This window comes from Carassius carassius, chromosome 23 (assembly GCF_963082965.1).
Source record: "Carassius carassius chromosome 23, fCarCar2.1, whole genome shotgun sequence".
In the NCBI taxonomy this organism is placed as follows: domain Eukaryota; kingdom Metazoa; phylum Chordata; class Actinopteri; order Cypriniformes; family Cyprinidae; genus Carassius; species Carassius carassius.
Genome location: NC_081777.1, coordinates 25,496,072 through 25,513,406, shown reverse-complemented (window position 1 = coordinate 25,513,406; position 17,335 = coordinate 25,496,072). Strand labels below are relative to the sequence as shown.

The window sequence follows — 17,335 nt, the reverse complement described above, 5'->3', positions numbered from 1 at the left end:
TCAACTTTGACAATACAATGCATATGTATTAGTTTAAACAAATGTAAACCAGTGTTCCTCCAATCAGAAAACACATCTTTTTTTAACTATTAACAAAGAGTACCAAAGTTAATTGTTGAGACTAATTAAATGTGAATTAAACCAATTTAATAGTAAAACAGCTTAATTCGATAAGGTCCTTTTTTCAGAACAAGAGCAGGTCCACAGTTATCCAAATTCAATACAAAGAGTCCCACAGCTGGGCTTTTACCGGCATTTCTTTTCCATAAATGAAACTCTGATGGGGCTATTGTATTTTATTTGCATCTCGTAAGGCAGAATGTACTTATTAGCAAAGTTGATCAAGTATATATATATATATAAAGCACTTAAAATAATAACCTTTTTTTAAATTATAATTTTAAGTGCTTATATATATATATATATATATATATATAATATATATACACACACACACATGTATATATATAAGCACTTAAAATAATAATAAAAAAATGTATCATTTAAAATTATTGATTTTTTATATAGTATTATATATATTATGATATACAATAAAAATATTTTATTGTTTGTATTATTTATTATTATATTTAAAATTATAAATATATACATATAACTGCAAATTTAAAATTTAAGCTTAATTATCAGCACTAAAAGCAATGAGATGACATTTGAAATCATTTCAATAATCTAACGTCACATCAGCTTTGATTGTGCAGCAGCTAGACAGACACTTGCATTAGAAACATAATTCTGCTTGATATGAACTTAGCACTAGCCCTGATTAGTTCTTGATTTGATTTGTTCCCTTACTGACTGAACCCACATTTAAGACTTAACTATTGTATAAAATAGGCAATTTTGACCTCCTTCACCAATCTTCAAAAGTGTTAGCGACAAATAAACTGCAACAACAGCTAGATGAAATGTTAATATAAAGCATGTAAATAGTGAGCAGGTCCCATCTAATGTAACAGCATTTCCTGTGACTGGTAAAAAAAAGAACCAAAAAAAGAAAATGATGTACAATTCATCCTCTAAGAAAGGCATCAAACACAAAAAACAGGACAATTCATTCAAGCTTTCCCACATTATAATCAAACCTCTGCTGTTGCCAATATAATCCCACAATCCTCTGCATCGTCCTCCGAACCAGCAGACGACGGAGGAGTGACAAAGCCAGCGGTGAGGATGCGGGTTGTTTATGTGGATTGAACCCGGATCCGGAACTGTCCCTGCTGGAGCTGCAGGCGGAACAGCTTACAGTTAGCGATGCGTAGGGCGGCACAGCAAGTCTTACTCAGATCAGAGGGCATGAGGGGCCTGGTGGAGTGCCAGGTGCCTGTGCTTCTGCGAAACTCCCGCACATAGTCAAAACTGGTGCCTAGAGACCAAACATAAAGAAATATATATTACGCAGTGAGTATTTTATGCTCTGCTCTACACAAATAGCTTGTCATGTTGTATTATGTGTACAGTATTCCAAAATGACCATCTGGTTTATTTTAGTAAATCTGTTCAATCGACATTGTTCAATCGAAACCGTCAATAAACTGGTCACCTAAAAAAATTTTCATTAAACTTACCATTGTGTAGTATTCCCAGAAATCAAACCCTTTTAGTGGCATTTTTGTAGTGAAATATATTTATATTATTGTAATACTTAAATATGGTTGTTTATAACGGTTTTGGAATCATTTATAAAATGGTTTAAATTTAAATGTGTATTATATACAGTAATTTGTGGTGTAAGAGTAATAAGTGCTGGATTTAACCCCCCTAATTGAGATTATCATCAATTTTGAGAGTTAAATAATTGTCTGATTGTTCCGATACATATTTCATCATTTAGTGTGTTTTCTTTAGTATCACTGAGGTATAATTGAGGTTTTTATTTTGAGATCTTCCCTTTTCAATTGAATTTCATTTTGTTTTAGGAATTTTGTTGTGCAATCTTATTATTAATTATTTTATAAATATTTACGTTAGAAATTTACATTAATTTTTGTTTTGGTTTTAGCTCTTTTCGTAAATAAAGTTAAACTAAAATAAAAGTAGAAAGTTTCCTTAAACTATTTGAAACTTCTTAATACTTCACTTCATTTCAGTTAACATTTTTTTTCATTAAGCGGACTAAAAATAAGCCTTCAAAATATCTTATATTACATTTGACCTTATATTATAAAAAATATATTTCAATATATCCCCCTTTTAATGACTTTAAATGTAGTTTTGTTGTTAATGTACTTAACTACTTAAATCAAAATAGTAGCTTAATATTAACTATTCATTATTTTACAAAGTAGCTGATGCCTTGGTCCTCAAAATGAAAAAAAAAAGTTAAAATATGCCCTCGTTGTAGCTTGAATGTATAAGTTATCATAGCACATTTTTTGACCTTCTCAAGGACAAAATTTGAAGATATACGTATAAAAAGATGTTCCTAGACAGAGGATAAAGTGCGATTATAAGACCTTATCAGCTTACCCGTGTCGAGTTCTCCAATCACATATATACTGGCACCAATGGGAACAGCTCCATAAACAAAAGACGATGTGGCATGTATGCAGAGGGTCTGGTCATCTAAGTCCATCCACCTGAGATAAAAAAGACATGCATGTCTCTAGTCTCGTACTCTTTATTTAATCACTCTAGTATTGTACGAGTGTTGCTTTGAAGATCTCACCTTTTCAGTTCATCATGAAAGAACTCAGACTTGCAGATGGTCATCTGACTGGACCCTGGATTGTCAGCATCTCTGTTCCTTACACCACCAAATACATAGAGCTCCTGTCCAATGCCACATGCCACTGCACCAAACCTGAGGAAAAAAAAAAAAAAAAACCAAGTGTGAAATTATGCAAACCACATTCTTGTCAAGGAATAATGCATAAATCACAATCATTTTGTCATTTTCGAAATTTGCTGATAATGCAGACTATATTGCTGTTTTTTTATCAGTTTTTTTCCAATTAAAAATATAAAGTAAATTACATAAATATTACATTTACATAAAAAATACTGTAAAAACAATAGTCATGTGAAATATTATTGCAATGTTTTCTATCATGCACTGTACTTCTCTCCCTCACAGCCTCATTTTCATTCTTGTCAAAAATGATGGTGCTACACTGACTAAGGTTTTGAAACCAATTGCGAGGAGTCAAGTCTTCTGTGCAAAGTGCTATTGGTGTTGTGTCAGTAGTTAGTACCAATGCAGAGTGTCTCAAATCAGATACTTATGAGGTTTCATGGCATTTAGGATGCTGCCTTAGAAGGCAGTAGGCAGCCAAGCAGCTCATTAGATTGTGTAACAGAGCTATGGACAAAATTATACTCCATACAAGACAAGCACACCAACAAAAATGACTATTTATGTTGCTCCAGATGGTGATCAATTGTTTCCAGTTACATGGGTTAGACTGATAGGTCCCTTGACTACTATTGCTCTAAAGACACATCTGTAAGACATCACAGATCGCTGGGTGTGGCTCAGTTCTCATAGCTGTTAGACCCTTATGAAGATGTGCTGCCTTTGCCTTAAAATATAATCTGTTTAACTTTTGACATTTCCCTGCGTCATAGGCAGGATGTGAAACAACATTCTCTTAATTCACATCTACAAAGAGCATGCCGCTTTGAGTGTCCGGTATGAATGCATAGGGCCAAGTTATGCTGAAAGACGTTTCTGCTGTTTCCCATTATCAAATAATAATGTAGCCTCTTTCACACCTATTCAGTGAAAACCTGGTTACCTAAATGTAATTAAATTACATCACCATCTTTTAAAGGTAAAATGTTATGATACAAATTGCAAGAGCACACTGACACATTTATTAAGTTATATAAAAATACAAACCCTTACACAAAATGTTGGCCTGTGTCCCTCCACTGCAAACAGTTTGCTTACAGTCTATTTAAAGGAATTGTTCACCCCAAAATAAACATTTGCTGGAAATTTACTCTCCCTCAGGCCATCCAAGATGTAGATGAGTTTGTTTCTTCATCGGAACAGATTTGGAAAAATTTAGCATTCACTTGCTCACCATTGGATCCTTTGCAGTGAATGGGTGCCGTCAAATTGAAAGTCCAAACAGCTGATAAAACATCACAATAATCCACAAATAATCAGTCCATCAGTCAACGTCTTATGAAGTGGAAAGCTGTGTGTTTAAGACACAAATCCACCATTAAGGTGTTTTTTTTCTTTAAACAGTGAATAATATGTGCATATTTCTGTCCTGATTCATATGAAATTACTTTCACTTGAGAAAGCAATATTATAGTTAGAGGACTCACATTTTAGCCTGAAGCAATGGTTTGACATTAAAAACCTCTTAATGATGGATTTATTTATTATCAGCATGCATCTTGAGGAATTAAAGTATTTGTGGTGTTTTTATTAGCTGTTTGGACTCTTATTCCAATGGCACCCATTCGCTGCAGAGGAACCATTGGTGAGCAAATGATGTAAATGCTAAAAATCTGTTCCGATGAGGAAACAAACTCATCTACATGTTGGATGGTATGAAAGTGAGTACGTTTTTTTGGGTAAACTATTTACTTAACTCATTGATTGTGAACAGAACAAGCCCTTAGGTGAGTGTTTGTACATTGCTTTGAATAGAATTGTCTGCTAAATGAATAAACGTCCTTTTGCACACTTTACCTCCTTTCTTTAAGAGGGCAGACTGTTGTCCACTGCTGGGTTTTGGGGTCATAGCACTCCACAGAGTCGTAAATCTTCCCATATGATCCTCCGCCCATCACATACAGTCTCTTTTTCATGGTGGCACAGCAACCAAACTGAAAAATAGAGACACGAAGTGTGAGAAGCATGAGAGTATTGCAATTAAAGTGCACAGATTTTACCAATAAAAAAAGAGCTAAACCTCACTTTGCGCACTGTGGTCATTTTTGGTTGTGTTCTCCAAACATTGCAATGGGGGTCAAACACCTCCATCGTGAGGAGGACCTCAGTGTCTTCATTCTCTCCACCCAAAACATAGATCATACCATCCAACTCTGCAATGGCAAAGTGCTGTCTGGCCTGGACAGATGCAAGAAAATACAATATCACAAAACTGACACCTGGTGGCTACTGTAAGATCTGCACTATAAAGATGAGATTATGCAGTACAGTATCTACCACTTTCAAACAATCAAAATCAATAAACAAGCTCCTTTATACCAAATGTTATGTCTAAATATCCATAATCATTAACTATGATGGTTAATTTAGTCTAACATTAGCATTGCCATTAAAATTTCTCTATTTACATTAATTCGCTTTGCAGACGGTTTTATTCAAAGTGACTTGCAAATGAAAAAAAAAATTCCCAAGAAAATGTCAACTTTTCCACATAGAAATAGATTTTATACAACCTTCTGTATTTAAATATGTTGCAAAAAGCTTAAAATATATTGTTTTTATAATTAACATTAGCTATTAGATGACTACAATCAATAATTTGATATCTTTTTGATCACTTACGTAATTCACAAAGCTTTACATGTTCAGAAATGAAATATGCAGTCTTGTAACTGTCTTCCTTCTGATTTTGCATATACATTAAATATCAAATCACATTCATTCAGACAGCCCACCAACAACTCGATAATGACCATATGTTTTTACGTACTACGAGGAAAGAGGTATACCTGCATCATCGGTGGGATTTGGGTCCAGGTGTTGGTCTCTGGGTCAAATTTCTCTCCACTGCTCAAGACAGTTTTATTCTCATTCATTCCTCCTACTACAAACAGGTACCCCTCTGATTGGACAAACCGATTATCAGTTAATTACAGTTCAGTCATTAAACAATAACAGAACACACAGAAGCCCAATAATCCTCAGGATGAACTATGCAAAACAAGTCAGACTCTGTAATTAATTTCAAACAATCATAAGTAGTTTAAAATATTTAAATCCATTAACAGATTCAATCGATTTTTGCAGATGCTCAGGAGAGCATATGATGGGTTTAATTGCTGTGGATGTACTAAACCTCATTAAACATCAGCATCTAAACTGAATACTGAAACAATACAAACCTGCAGACACAACCCCGTGGCCAACACGCCTCTCATTCATTGGCTTCAGTTCTATCCAGAGTTGCCTGTTTGGGTCATAAAGCGGACACATGCATCGCGCTGCTGCCGTGGGTATCCGAGAGCTGCATTGGAAACATACAGGAATTCAGGGCAACATAAAAAAAAAGTTAAATCTAATCTTGCATTACTTAGTTAATTTTCTGTTATGCATGTTTATACTCACTTCCTCTCCTCACCCCCCACAGTGACGATGCACTCAGAGTAGCCGCGGGGTTTAAACGCAGCGAGCAGCGCCTCCCCCTGCTGCACTGCTCCTCCCAGAGACTCCATACAATAATTCCGTATCACCTCCCTCATCAGGGACTCTCCGAGCATTTGCTCCTGGAGGTAGCTCTGGTCCAGGCCTTGAACCCACACGCCAGACATCACCTCTTTCATATGGACCTGGAAGAAAGGTATCCTATTTAAAAAGGACTGATGTGAATATCAGCTCAAACTAATATTAATAAATAAATGAACTGTTCTGAAGTTTGGAGTCAGTAAGCTTTGGTATGACAGAAATTTTATTCAGCAATGATGCTACCAGTCAAAAGTTTTTGAACAGTAAGATTTTTAATTAAGATTTTCTTTAAAGAATCCTCTTCTGTTCACCTAGCCTGCATTTATTTGATACAAAATACAGCAAAAGCAGTAATATTCTGAAATATTTTTACTGTTTAAAATAACTGCTTTCTATTTGAATATATGTTAAAATTTAATTTATTCCAGTGTTAAAGCTAAATTTTCATCATCATTACTCCAGTCTTCAGTGTCTCAAAAATGTAAAAATTAAAAATTCAGCGTTGAAATCACAGGAATATATTACATTTAGAAATACATTCAAATAGAAAACAGTTATTTTAAACAATATTTCAAGGTTTTACTGTTTTTGCTGTACTTTGGACCAAAAAAATGCAGGCTTGGTGAGCAGAGAGACTTCTTTAAAAAAAAAAAAAATTACATTACAAAACTTTCAAGACACGTTGAAAAACTTTTGAGCGGTAGTGTAAATTATCAAAAGTGACAGTAAAGAAATGTATAATGTTAAGAAAGATTTATTTTCCAAATAATGCTTAAAATTTTTTATTGTAAAAATACTTCACAATAGTACTGTTTTTACAGTCTTTTTGATAACAGCTTTGGTAAGCATAAAAAAAAAAGTTTAAAATCTTACTGACTCTGAACATTTGAATAGTTGAATTTATTTAATATGAACATATAGTATTATACTTTATTTGATATATAATTACAAATAATATTTTTGATTAAGATTTTATTTTTCTGTTTTAATATTAATTAAAAAATTTAACAATTATTAGTCATTTTTATTAATTTGTTTTGGTTTAGTTTTAGTCATTTTAGTACTTCAAGTTAAACAAAACAAAATGAGAAGTTAAATAAGTTTACGTATTTTTATTTTTTTTTTATAAATCTATTTTACTTTCTATCAATGTTTATTTCAAAATAGTAACCCTAGGTTAAATAATTATGGCTAACAAAAATAATTCAAGAATTGTTTATGTTTTCCTATGCCTCTGAATGTGGAACCCTTCCAAAACACTTGTTCCACTCACTCGCCGAGCTTCAGCGTCATGGCCGATCCAGCGGACCACGGCCTCCAGAACATGCTTTTCATTCCCCACATTGAGCTTCTCCATGGACAGCAGCTCACACAGGCGATCGGGCGGCTGCTCCAGGAACTCTTCTGTATTAGCCACGTCACGAAAGTGCGTCTGCAGGTACTCGGTGGCCACGTGGTAGACGTGGTTCAGGCAGTAATGCAAAGAGAAGACCCGAATACCGATGCAGTTCTCTGCAGTGATGCAGCTCTCCAGAAACTGACAGCACAGAGATTTGAGATCAGTGAGGAGCAGAAGATCAGCAGCCTGGACAGTGTCCTGGATGGTGTCTTCACTCAGGGTAATCTAGAAATCAGAGCGTCAAAGAGAACAGTTTTTACCAAGCAGTCAGCTATAAAAGCACTGTAATTATGACAATGGAAACTCGATAGTTTTTGACACACATGTATAATTCATATACCTTTTTTTTTTCATTTTGATCATTTAATGTCCATTACTTGTCCATAGCCTTTGTAATTATAATTGATTATACCGGAATTAATTGTGATGGATAATTAATAAAAAAAATTTTTTTTATAAAGATGGCACTCACAAATAAGAAATCTGCAATTAAATGCTTTATTTTTAAATTTATTACAAATATTTTTATCACTTTTCTGGGCTCATTTTAAAAGTACAATTTTTCCATAACTGAGGGAAACATTTACATGTAGTGTTTGTATGTAATGTAATTACCTCTCCACTGAAAATGTAGTCCAGTATCTGCCTCATGGTCGTGACAGAGATCCCTTGCAAGTCGATTTTGTATACAGATCCATCCTCCTTTGGTGGGTTGTAATTTAATTTGGTCCTGGAAACATGAAGTAACATGAATTTGCATTTGCTGTGAGTTAATAAAAGACCGACCTAATAACTTGGGAGATTTGTTATATAAAATGCACTACAAAGGTTCTACAAATATGAGATTTTCAGTTTTGGTTGATTCAAGATGTGCAAGGATCTGTTTGGTGGTAAGGGTTTTTACACTAGAGTATTGCATACCTTTTCTTTCTCTTTTTTACATTAACCCCCGGTTTCACAGACAAGTCTTAAACCTAGTCCTAGACTAAAATGTAAATCTGAGCTGTTTCATCTGAAAGAAACTTGCATTGACTGATCTTAAAATATATCAGTGCCTTTATTTTGGGTCAAGATGCACACCAGTAATGTTTTTTGTCTAAGGCACATTTGTAAAAATTGCTTAAATGTCTTAATTGAACTATGATCTAATCCTGGCTTAGTCTAAGCCCCGTCTGTGAAACCAGGCCTATGTTACTTTTGTAACAGAACTAAAAAGTGTAACTGACTAAAAAGTGCTGGACTTTTGGAGTTTGTGGAGTTGAGTTGAGCCAATAAGGGCAAAAGGACCTTGATACAATGTTTCCAGCTTATACTCCCCTTTCATTGCAGTGATTCAATCAAGAAGACGTAGATTATGATGTGTGAAGAAATTCCTCACCAGATAACAATGGCACCAAAATATCTGTGTTTTCTGTTTGCTTTTGCTTAACGTGAAAACTTGAATATTAAGTAAATGTGTGAATTATTGAATTATCAGTGAACTTTTTTGAATAACAGTTGAGACCCAGGATGAGTGAATCAGTAAACTGAATTTGAAAAGCAATTTAGTCTGATCAGTTTCTTTTAAAAGATTTGCTACAAATAAAAAGTCCATGAATCAAAAAGTTTATGATTCTCACAGTTCATAGAATGTCATATCTGATATACTATGATAGCTTTTGTTAATATTTTGAATTAGATTTTATTTTTACATTTTCTGTTTTGATTTTGGTTACAGTTTAAGTAATTTTGTGTTTTATAATTTGTTTTATTTTTTTATAATTTGTTTAAATGTCTATATAGTTTTTAGGTTTTATTTGATTGTTTTACTATAGTTTTTATTTAGTTTTAGTCATTTTTGTCCTTTAAAATAAGAAACATTGTTCTATGAACTAGCTAAAACAAAATAAGCTTAACTTTTTGTTATATTTTATTTTAAGTAATTACTTTTCAGTGGGTTTAGTTTATTCAGAGCATAAAAAATATCGAAAAACATCCATAAACACACTCGTTTGAACATTTTTTTTTTGGTTTCCTTTTTGAGGCTTTCAGTCACAAAGCATTGTCAGTGCATAAAAAACTGATTAGGACATTCATTAAAATTCCCTGTTTTCCCTGTATCTTGCAGAAGTCTCATGAGCTGATACAGTAGTTGAGGGTGTGTAAATGACTTAATTGTTTTCTGGGTGAACTATTCCTTTAACAGACACGGGTATCAGGGAAGGTGGGGCTGTTTGGCACTCCCTTATGACACATTGCTCAAGGGTCTGCTGCATGTCTGAGCACACATACCAGCTTTACTGATCTGATCTCGTTTCATGCAAATGTATCCTAGTTTCAAGCTTATTCTCATACCTGATGTATGGACTAGCAGCAGCCAGAATGTTTTTCTGAACAGGAATCTCTTCACCATCCAAAACCAGCACTGCATCTTGAAAACAATCATCTTGTCTTAAAGACTGAAGGACCCTTAGAAGCTTTTGTGAGTGTTGAGGGTCTGACACCACTGATCCAGCATCAGCTCCTGCTGCTTTAGGGTCTGACATGCTGTTAGAACAGACAAACAGGTGATCCGTCAACACAACAACAACAACAACAACAAAATGGTTCATGCTTAGCTTATATAAACAGAATCACAGCTTTAAATCATTCAAACCCACTTCAGTGTACTTGAAATAAAGTTGTTCTTGATGTTCGCTGTAACTTCAGCTGCTCATAATCAGTTGTCTGTGTCAGAGCAACGCACAATGCAGAAAAACAGTTTGGCATGGAAGTGACGCTGCTTTACGGCACCAGGAAGAGCATTTACTTTTTCACAATAAAAGCCCCCCCCCTCCCAAAAAACCCGCAATAGTCATAGAAAATATGGGAACATAATTAATAATAAAATAATATTCACTATATTTTTAGTTATATAGTTCATTTGAATTGGGCAATTTTAATAAATATTTAAGACTACAATCTATGTTCATAGCATTAAAAACTAATTTTTTATTGTTGTTTTTGTGTTGTTAAGTGTGTGTGTGTGTGTGTGTGCTTGTGTGTGTGTGTGAGAGAGAGAGAGAGAGAGAGAGAGAGAGAGAGAGAGAGAGAGAGAGAGAGAGAGATAGATGCCACATATAGAAATTTACTTCAAATGTTTTCATTATTGATATAATGAACGTATGGTGCAAACAAGTATCCTTATAGAAACGAAATAAAGTCAGTTACAGTTACATTTGCGCCGACACACACAAATATGCGCGCGCGCAACCGGTGTAGGATTGACTTTGAACATTTTTTTTACACAGACAATGCGAGTAAACGTCACAAGTACAATGAAACGGCAAGTAAAACGCTGAATTAAGCGTGAAATGTTTAAATTAGACCTAGAAAGACTTTTTTCTCCCTTTTTTTACAAGCATACTCAAATATTTTTTTGTTTTATTTAAAACTTCTATTTTTTATTTACACTTACAAATGCAGAAAAATCATAACGCATGTGTGTTTAAATACTTTGTTCTGTTCTATTCTATTTGTTTATGCCATTTCATTGAAGTAGCCCATTAATAAATCACTTTTCATAATTCAAAACGTTTTCACTGAATGCAGAATAGGATAGTGTCTCATGAATGTAACAGAGAAAATGTTCATATATGATTTTAATGGTGCGTTTAATAAGCTATTATTTCACAAGCAGTAAAATCAAGATTATTTCTTTGTAAAACAATTAAAATATCCTTACTACAGCATTAACATGAAGATGAAAAGTACTGCAGATTTAAATGTATACTTTTCCTTTAGGTAAATGTCACATTTTGATTAATTTCAGTTTTCAGAGTCAAGATTCATTTCTCTGAAACAGCCACTCTTGCACAGGTGTAATGCATTTTAATGAAACATTTATAGGACAGTAAATCCCTCTGTTGCTTAGTCATTAAAGGTGTCATCAATCACAGTTTCCTGTCAGGACATTATGGGAGAAGAGGTTTGTCAGAGGGAAGTCTAGTGGACAAATCTGTCCTTTATGCATGAAAAGAAAGAGATTAAGCTGACGCATTGACGGGCCGAAGAAATAAACGAGGAGAGGTGTTGATTTATGAGAACTGGTGAACTCAAAGATGTGAATGAGTCAGACGAGGGAGAGGATTGAATTAATCTTTCATTAAGAGAGAGCTATATGGTGATTTAACACCTTTTTGTGGCACTGATCAGCTGTGCCAATTATCATAAAGAGGGCAGAGCTATTCCCTTTAATTCTGGTGATTCATGTGTATTTCAACGGAATATAAAGAGGAGACTTTTAATTAGAGTCTATAGGATATACCCTTTCCCAAGTATAAAACCTTTTATAGTGTATTAAATTGGCCCAGACCTTTTGTGTCTTGGCATGTCCTTCGGCTCGTAAATTAAAGGACTTCCCACCATTAGATGGCGCTCAAAGAACATACATTTCAGATTCACTGTTATTTTAGACTTGGTTAAAAAATCTCAGTCAAGCAGAAGTAAAAAAAAGTTATATATATATATAATTTGCAGTGTTTTATCCATCTTTAAAAAGCTTGTCCGTCTGGTTATCCATCTTTCAAAGCATGTCTTTGATGCCCATTTCATATTTTGCCTCTCACAAGTATCTTGTCTGTCCCTGATTATTCTGTCTCTTTCAAGCTTTAACTATATATTCATCAATATCATTCTCCTTTATATTCACTCTTTAATGCAGTGGGTGTCTTGATATCTCAAAGACAGGAACATGCAGACTTTTGAAACCAGAGGAAAGATGTGTAGCAGTGCAAGTGCTTATGAATGTGTAAGTGCTGAAGGCTCACAGAAACCCAGGCTGAGTCATGTCTTATTACCACTCTTTCCCTCAAATTTTTGTTTCTTTCAAAAGTCATATGAATAAAAGACTTAAAAGGCCATAAAAGGGTGTAAAGCAACAATTTTCCTCTTGCCTTTTCATGTTCTATAGCACTGTAAGCTTTGTGAAGGGTGTGAAGTCTCTACAGTCAATGGGCACACTGTGTACTTTCCATCCCTGCATGTCTGTGGCTCTCAAAACCAGTTCTGTGTAGAATCTCTTCCACTAATTGGCCTCTTAATTCTGGTCTTTCCAGGTCAAAGATTTATAGTACAAGAAACTCCACATTAAATAATTGTTTAATTAAATTTTGGGCTAAATATAGAGCAAGGTCTAACAAGGGGGAAAATAGGAAAACTATACTAATAAATAATTTAAAAATAATACTGGTGGTTTCAGGTCACATTCAGGAGAATATTAAAAAATGTGCTAAAAAAGTTGTGGAAAAGGTCTAAAGGTCAAAGTTCAGAGGAAGAAGAAGCTGTGCACATGGAGAGTTTGCAGTCAGATTTAAACATTATTAATAATAGTAATTTTGGTCAATGGTCATAAAACATCACCATCAATTGATAATATAAATGAGAATAATAACTGGTGGTTTCAGGTCAAATTCATGACAATATTAACCCCCGCCACCCCAGAAAAAAAGGTTGTAAAAGGTCCATAAATTCATGTTCAGAGGAAAACGAATCTGTCATTTGCTTGTTTCTCAATAAATTCAACACCAGACCATTGCTCTGAAGTTGATATGAAGCACCTCAAGCTTGTCCTTAGCAGTCATTCCTTCATATAGGGCTGTTTGTGAAATGCTGCTCTAAGCCCAGAGTATTAGAGTCACTTCATATGAAATCTGATTACATCTTTGAGAGTGCCTTATTATTTCTCAAGTGCTATTGTCTGTCTGCATCCCTCCCGTTTTGAAACAAAATGAACTAATGGAAAGTAAAGGCAAGGTCAGGATGTTTTTGAAGGTGGTGTGTGTGTGTGCCATGAGGACCTATTCCTCTTTGTTCAGTCTGAAAGACAGAATATATGTTTGATAATTAGCTGAGCCTGCGCTGTCCAGAGTTTTCTAAGCAGAGCACTGACCGAATGGGAGCAACCTGAAGACCAAGTTACTGTAAGCATCAGTCTATCAACCTTTCTTTCTCATCTGTAACAATCATTCTTGATGAAAGCGTGAGCAAAGGTGAGCCTTCAAGTTCCAGATTTGTCTAAGAGGAACATCAAATTTAGATTCTCACATTAGTCGCCTTTCATATCTCACCATAGTTCTTCCCCTCTCTTATTAGGCATTAATGGGTTTTCAATGGAGTTCAATATCCTCAACCCCTTCTTTGACTCGTCAGGCTCCACTGCTCATAACCAGGAGAATTAATTACAATTGATTAAACTCATCTTTGTGGGAACCCATTCCACATCTAAAAATAATTCACCATTTCCTTTTGTTCTTTAATCAGGCGGGGAAGTTTTCAACATCCAGAAGGAAATTGCCTGACAAAAGAGGGATGTGTTTTGTGATTGGGTGGTCAGAAGATGGGTGGCTGGATTGCTCTTTTATGTCTTTCAACTATGATGTAGAACAGAAACTTAAAAGACTTTTAGACAAACGCTCTGCCTCACACCAACAGGGATGAACTGCAAAAAACTGAGCTATTTTGAAACCAGCCTTTGTTATAATGATTATATTAAAAATGAATAATATACAGTGGTGATTATATTAAAATTAACAATGACTCAGACTTCAGTTGTCGCAATGTATGTATCTGATTCACAAAAAAAAAGAACCGGCTCATAAGAATCATATTTGTTCATAAATGTCGCTGCACTTCATGGGTTATTTATGTTTATGTTATTTTTGTGTACAGTCCGCGAGTAGAATGCAATTAAAATACGTTTCTTGCAGTCATTTCGTCATACATGGTCTTTTTACAGCATAACTCGCATTCAACTCAGGTAAAATAAAATTTCTTTGTTCTTGGCACATTTAAGATTTAGCATCTTGAATGATGCGTTGCTGAAAATGTGGTGCAGGAAGCAATCATTCTTCTCGTGGTTTCTTTTAGGAATTTTAGGAAACATCTGTGACAAAGTTGATATGGTTAACATGACTGAGAACACCATTAAGTAAGATGAACTATGAAAGAAACGTCTAAGCAATATCCCTCATGTACATCAGGGAAGCAAGCATTTGAAGACTGTCATGTTTTGCTACTATATATATATGTATATAAAACATTACAATATAACATTTCTAACATTACACACTATATTATTCAAAAGCTTAGAGTCAGTATAATTTTTATAATAATATTATAATTATAATAATAATATTAATATAATAATATTAATAATTATATGAAAATAAATGTTAGAAATTAATACTTCTATTGTTAATGATTATTGGAGAATATTATTAGCAAGGACAGTTTAAATTGATCAAAAGACATGATGATAAAGACATTTATAATGTTGCAAAAGATTTAGATTTCAGATAAATGTTCTTCTGAACTATCCATTCATCAAAGAAACCGGAAAAAAATTACTCGGCTGTTTTCAACATCATAAAAATAAATGTTTTTTTGAGCAGTAAATCAGAATATTAAAATGATTTCTGAAGGATCATGTGACTGATGATGCTAAAAACATAGCTATGAAATGACAGGAGTAAATTGCATTTTAAAATATATTTACTTAGAAAATAGTTATTTTAAATAGTAAAAATATTTCAAAATTGTATTGTTTTGCTGTACTTTGGTATGTGGTATGTGAAAGACAAAGGAACAAATGTGAACAAAATGCTAGTTTTAGACATTTGCAATCCATACTAAATTAACACTTTTTTTTGAAAATAGGCTAATTTTCCAACCCCACTAGAGTTAAACAGTTGTATTACCGTTTTCGTATCCATTCAGCCAATCTCTGGCAGTAACACTTTCAGCTTAGCTTAGCATAGATCATTGAATCTGATCTGATTAGTTAGCATCTTGCTCAAAAATTACCTAAAAGTTTCTATATTTTTCCTATTTAAACTTGACTGTAGTTACATTGTGTACTAAGACCAATGGAAAATGAAAAGATGCAATTTTCTAGGCCGATATGTCTAGGAACTATATTCTCATTCCGGTGTAATAATCAAGGAAACAAACACAGAAGAAGAGTATTACGAGAGAGTGGATGCCGAGTGTTTGTTATCTTTAGTATCTGAGAGAACAGATGTATTCTCACATGTTCTTAATATAATTTCTAAATTCTCCACTGAATTATGTGATCTGTATTTTTTCTTCCATGTGTGCCAGTGTTATGAGTCAGAGCGCATTAACTCTAGATCTTCAGTGATAAAAAATATCGAGTTAAACATGAATCTACATGTGAAATATGAAAGCATATGATAAAAGATATATTTTCTGTATGTGTTTTGTATGCAGCTCATGGTATTATAACAATAAATTCTGTTTATGACAATAAGCAGTATGACCTTATTAAACATAGCCTACAAAGAGTGCATGTCTGCCTATAGAATCAAAATCAACTATAACGTTAGATCACAATCGGAAGTTATTATAGGCACTCAGTGGGTTTTAAGCAAAAACATTAATTATCACATCAATATTCAAATGTGGCTTAATGCTAATTGTACTTCTGTTTATATTTCTTCTAAGCATTATAGATAGTTTGTGTTTCTGGCGTAGAACAAAACTATTAAGCTATATTAATTTAAATCCATATATGAGATACATATCTGAGGAAAAATGATTTGTTTGCCGGCGCCACCTAACGTGCAGGCGTGAATTAGCAGAAGGTGATCAATCGTTTCGTGCTCAGTGTGAAAGCAATGTTTACTGGCAATTCACCTCGCTTTTTCATGTCGTGCTTAGTGTGAAATGGCCGTTAAGTGCACTGAAGTCAGCATCGTCTCAAGGGGTGAAAGCATTTATCATGACTGCAAGAATGATCTCTATTTTCCCCTCTTACTGATACCTGCACCTTTCCCAGGAGAAAAAGGGAATTTAGAGCAGCGACCACCATACATTATTATACCTTGTCAGGCGTGCTTCATGAGAAATGTTTCCATCCTCACAAAATATTTCCCAAATTCAAATCTATGTAAAAGCAACCTCAAACCCCCCCCCCCCCCCCTTTTTCAACCATCATGCATTCCTGTTGACATGATATTATGATAGAACTGCCAGTGACAATGCAGAGTCCATGCAGTGCAATTCATTGCCAATCCGGTGCGTTTATAGCAATGAAAATGACATGCTGTTTCTATCATGTTCCATCCCACGGACGTCCTTTTTTCCTGTGCGTCAGTTCTCTTATCAATTCTTTACTTGTACTGTGTCTTGCTTAAGATTCTATGCGGAAAACAAAATTTTCTCTGATGACTGAAGCCTTTTCAATAATGCAGTGTACCTGCATGGCCATTGGTTCGTGCAGTGAATAAAAAAAAATGAACCAATGGCTCGGCGGTGCTTCACTGCCCCACAAAAGTTGTCCCGGGCAATGCGACACTTCTTGCCACAGCGCTCCAGTTATGCAACAGCTTTCATTCGCCCTAAGATGGCGCTGACTCAGCAGCCTGTGAATCGCACACCTCCAGCTGCTCAATCAGCTTCTAAGCCTGAGTTCCGTCATTGCTCTCGCTTGACTAGATGTTATCCATTCCCTGAGCACCGTGGACCACGGCCCAAGATAGTGTTGGATCTGGTACCTATCATTG

At 34.5% G+C, this 17,335-nt stretch overlaps 1 protein-coding gene across 1 annotated transcript; it reads right to left on the bottom strand.

Annotated features, from left to right (window-relative positions):
* Positions 1 to 655: 655 nt before the first annotated feature.
* Positions 656 to 10,399, bottom strand: LOC132101634 (gigaxonin-like; the record flags this gene model as incomplete). Its single annotated transcript, XM_059506719.1, has 11 exons — positions 656 to 1,384; positions 2,488 to 2,597; positions 2,687 to 2,821; positions 4,670 to 4,806; positions 4,898 to 5,050; positions 5,662 to 5,774; positions 6,055 to 6,176; positions 6,278 to 6,498; positions 7,668 to 8,018; positions 8,409 to 8,523; positions 10,128 to 10,399. Coding segments are annotated over 11 exons (1,911 nt in total), but the record flags the coding sequence as incomplete, so codon positions are not given.
* Between the last annotated feature and the right edge of the window lie 6,936 nt (positions 10,400 to 17,335).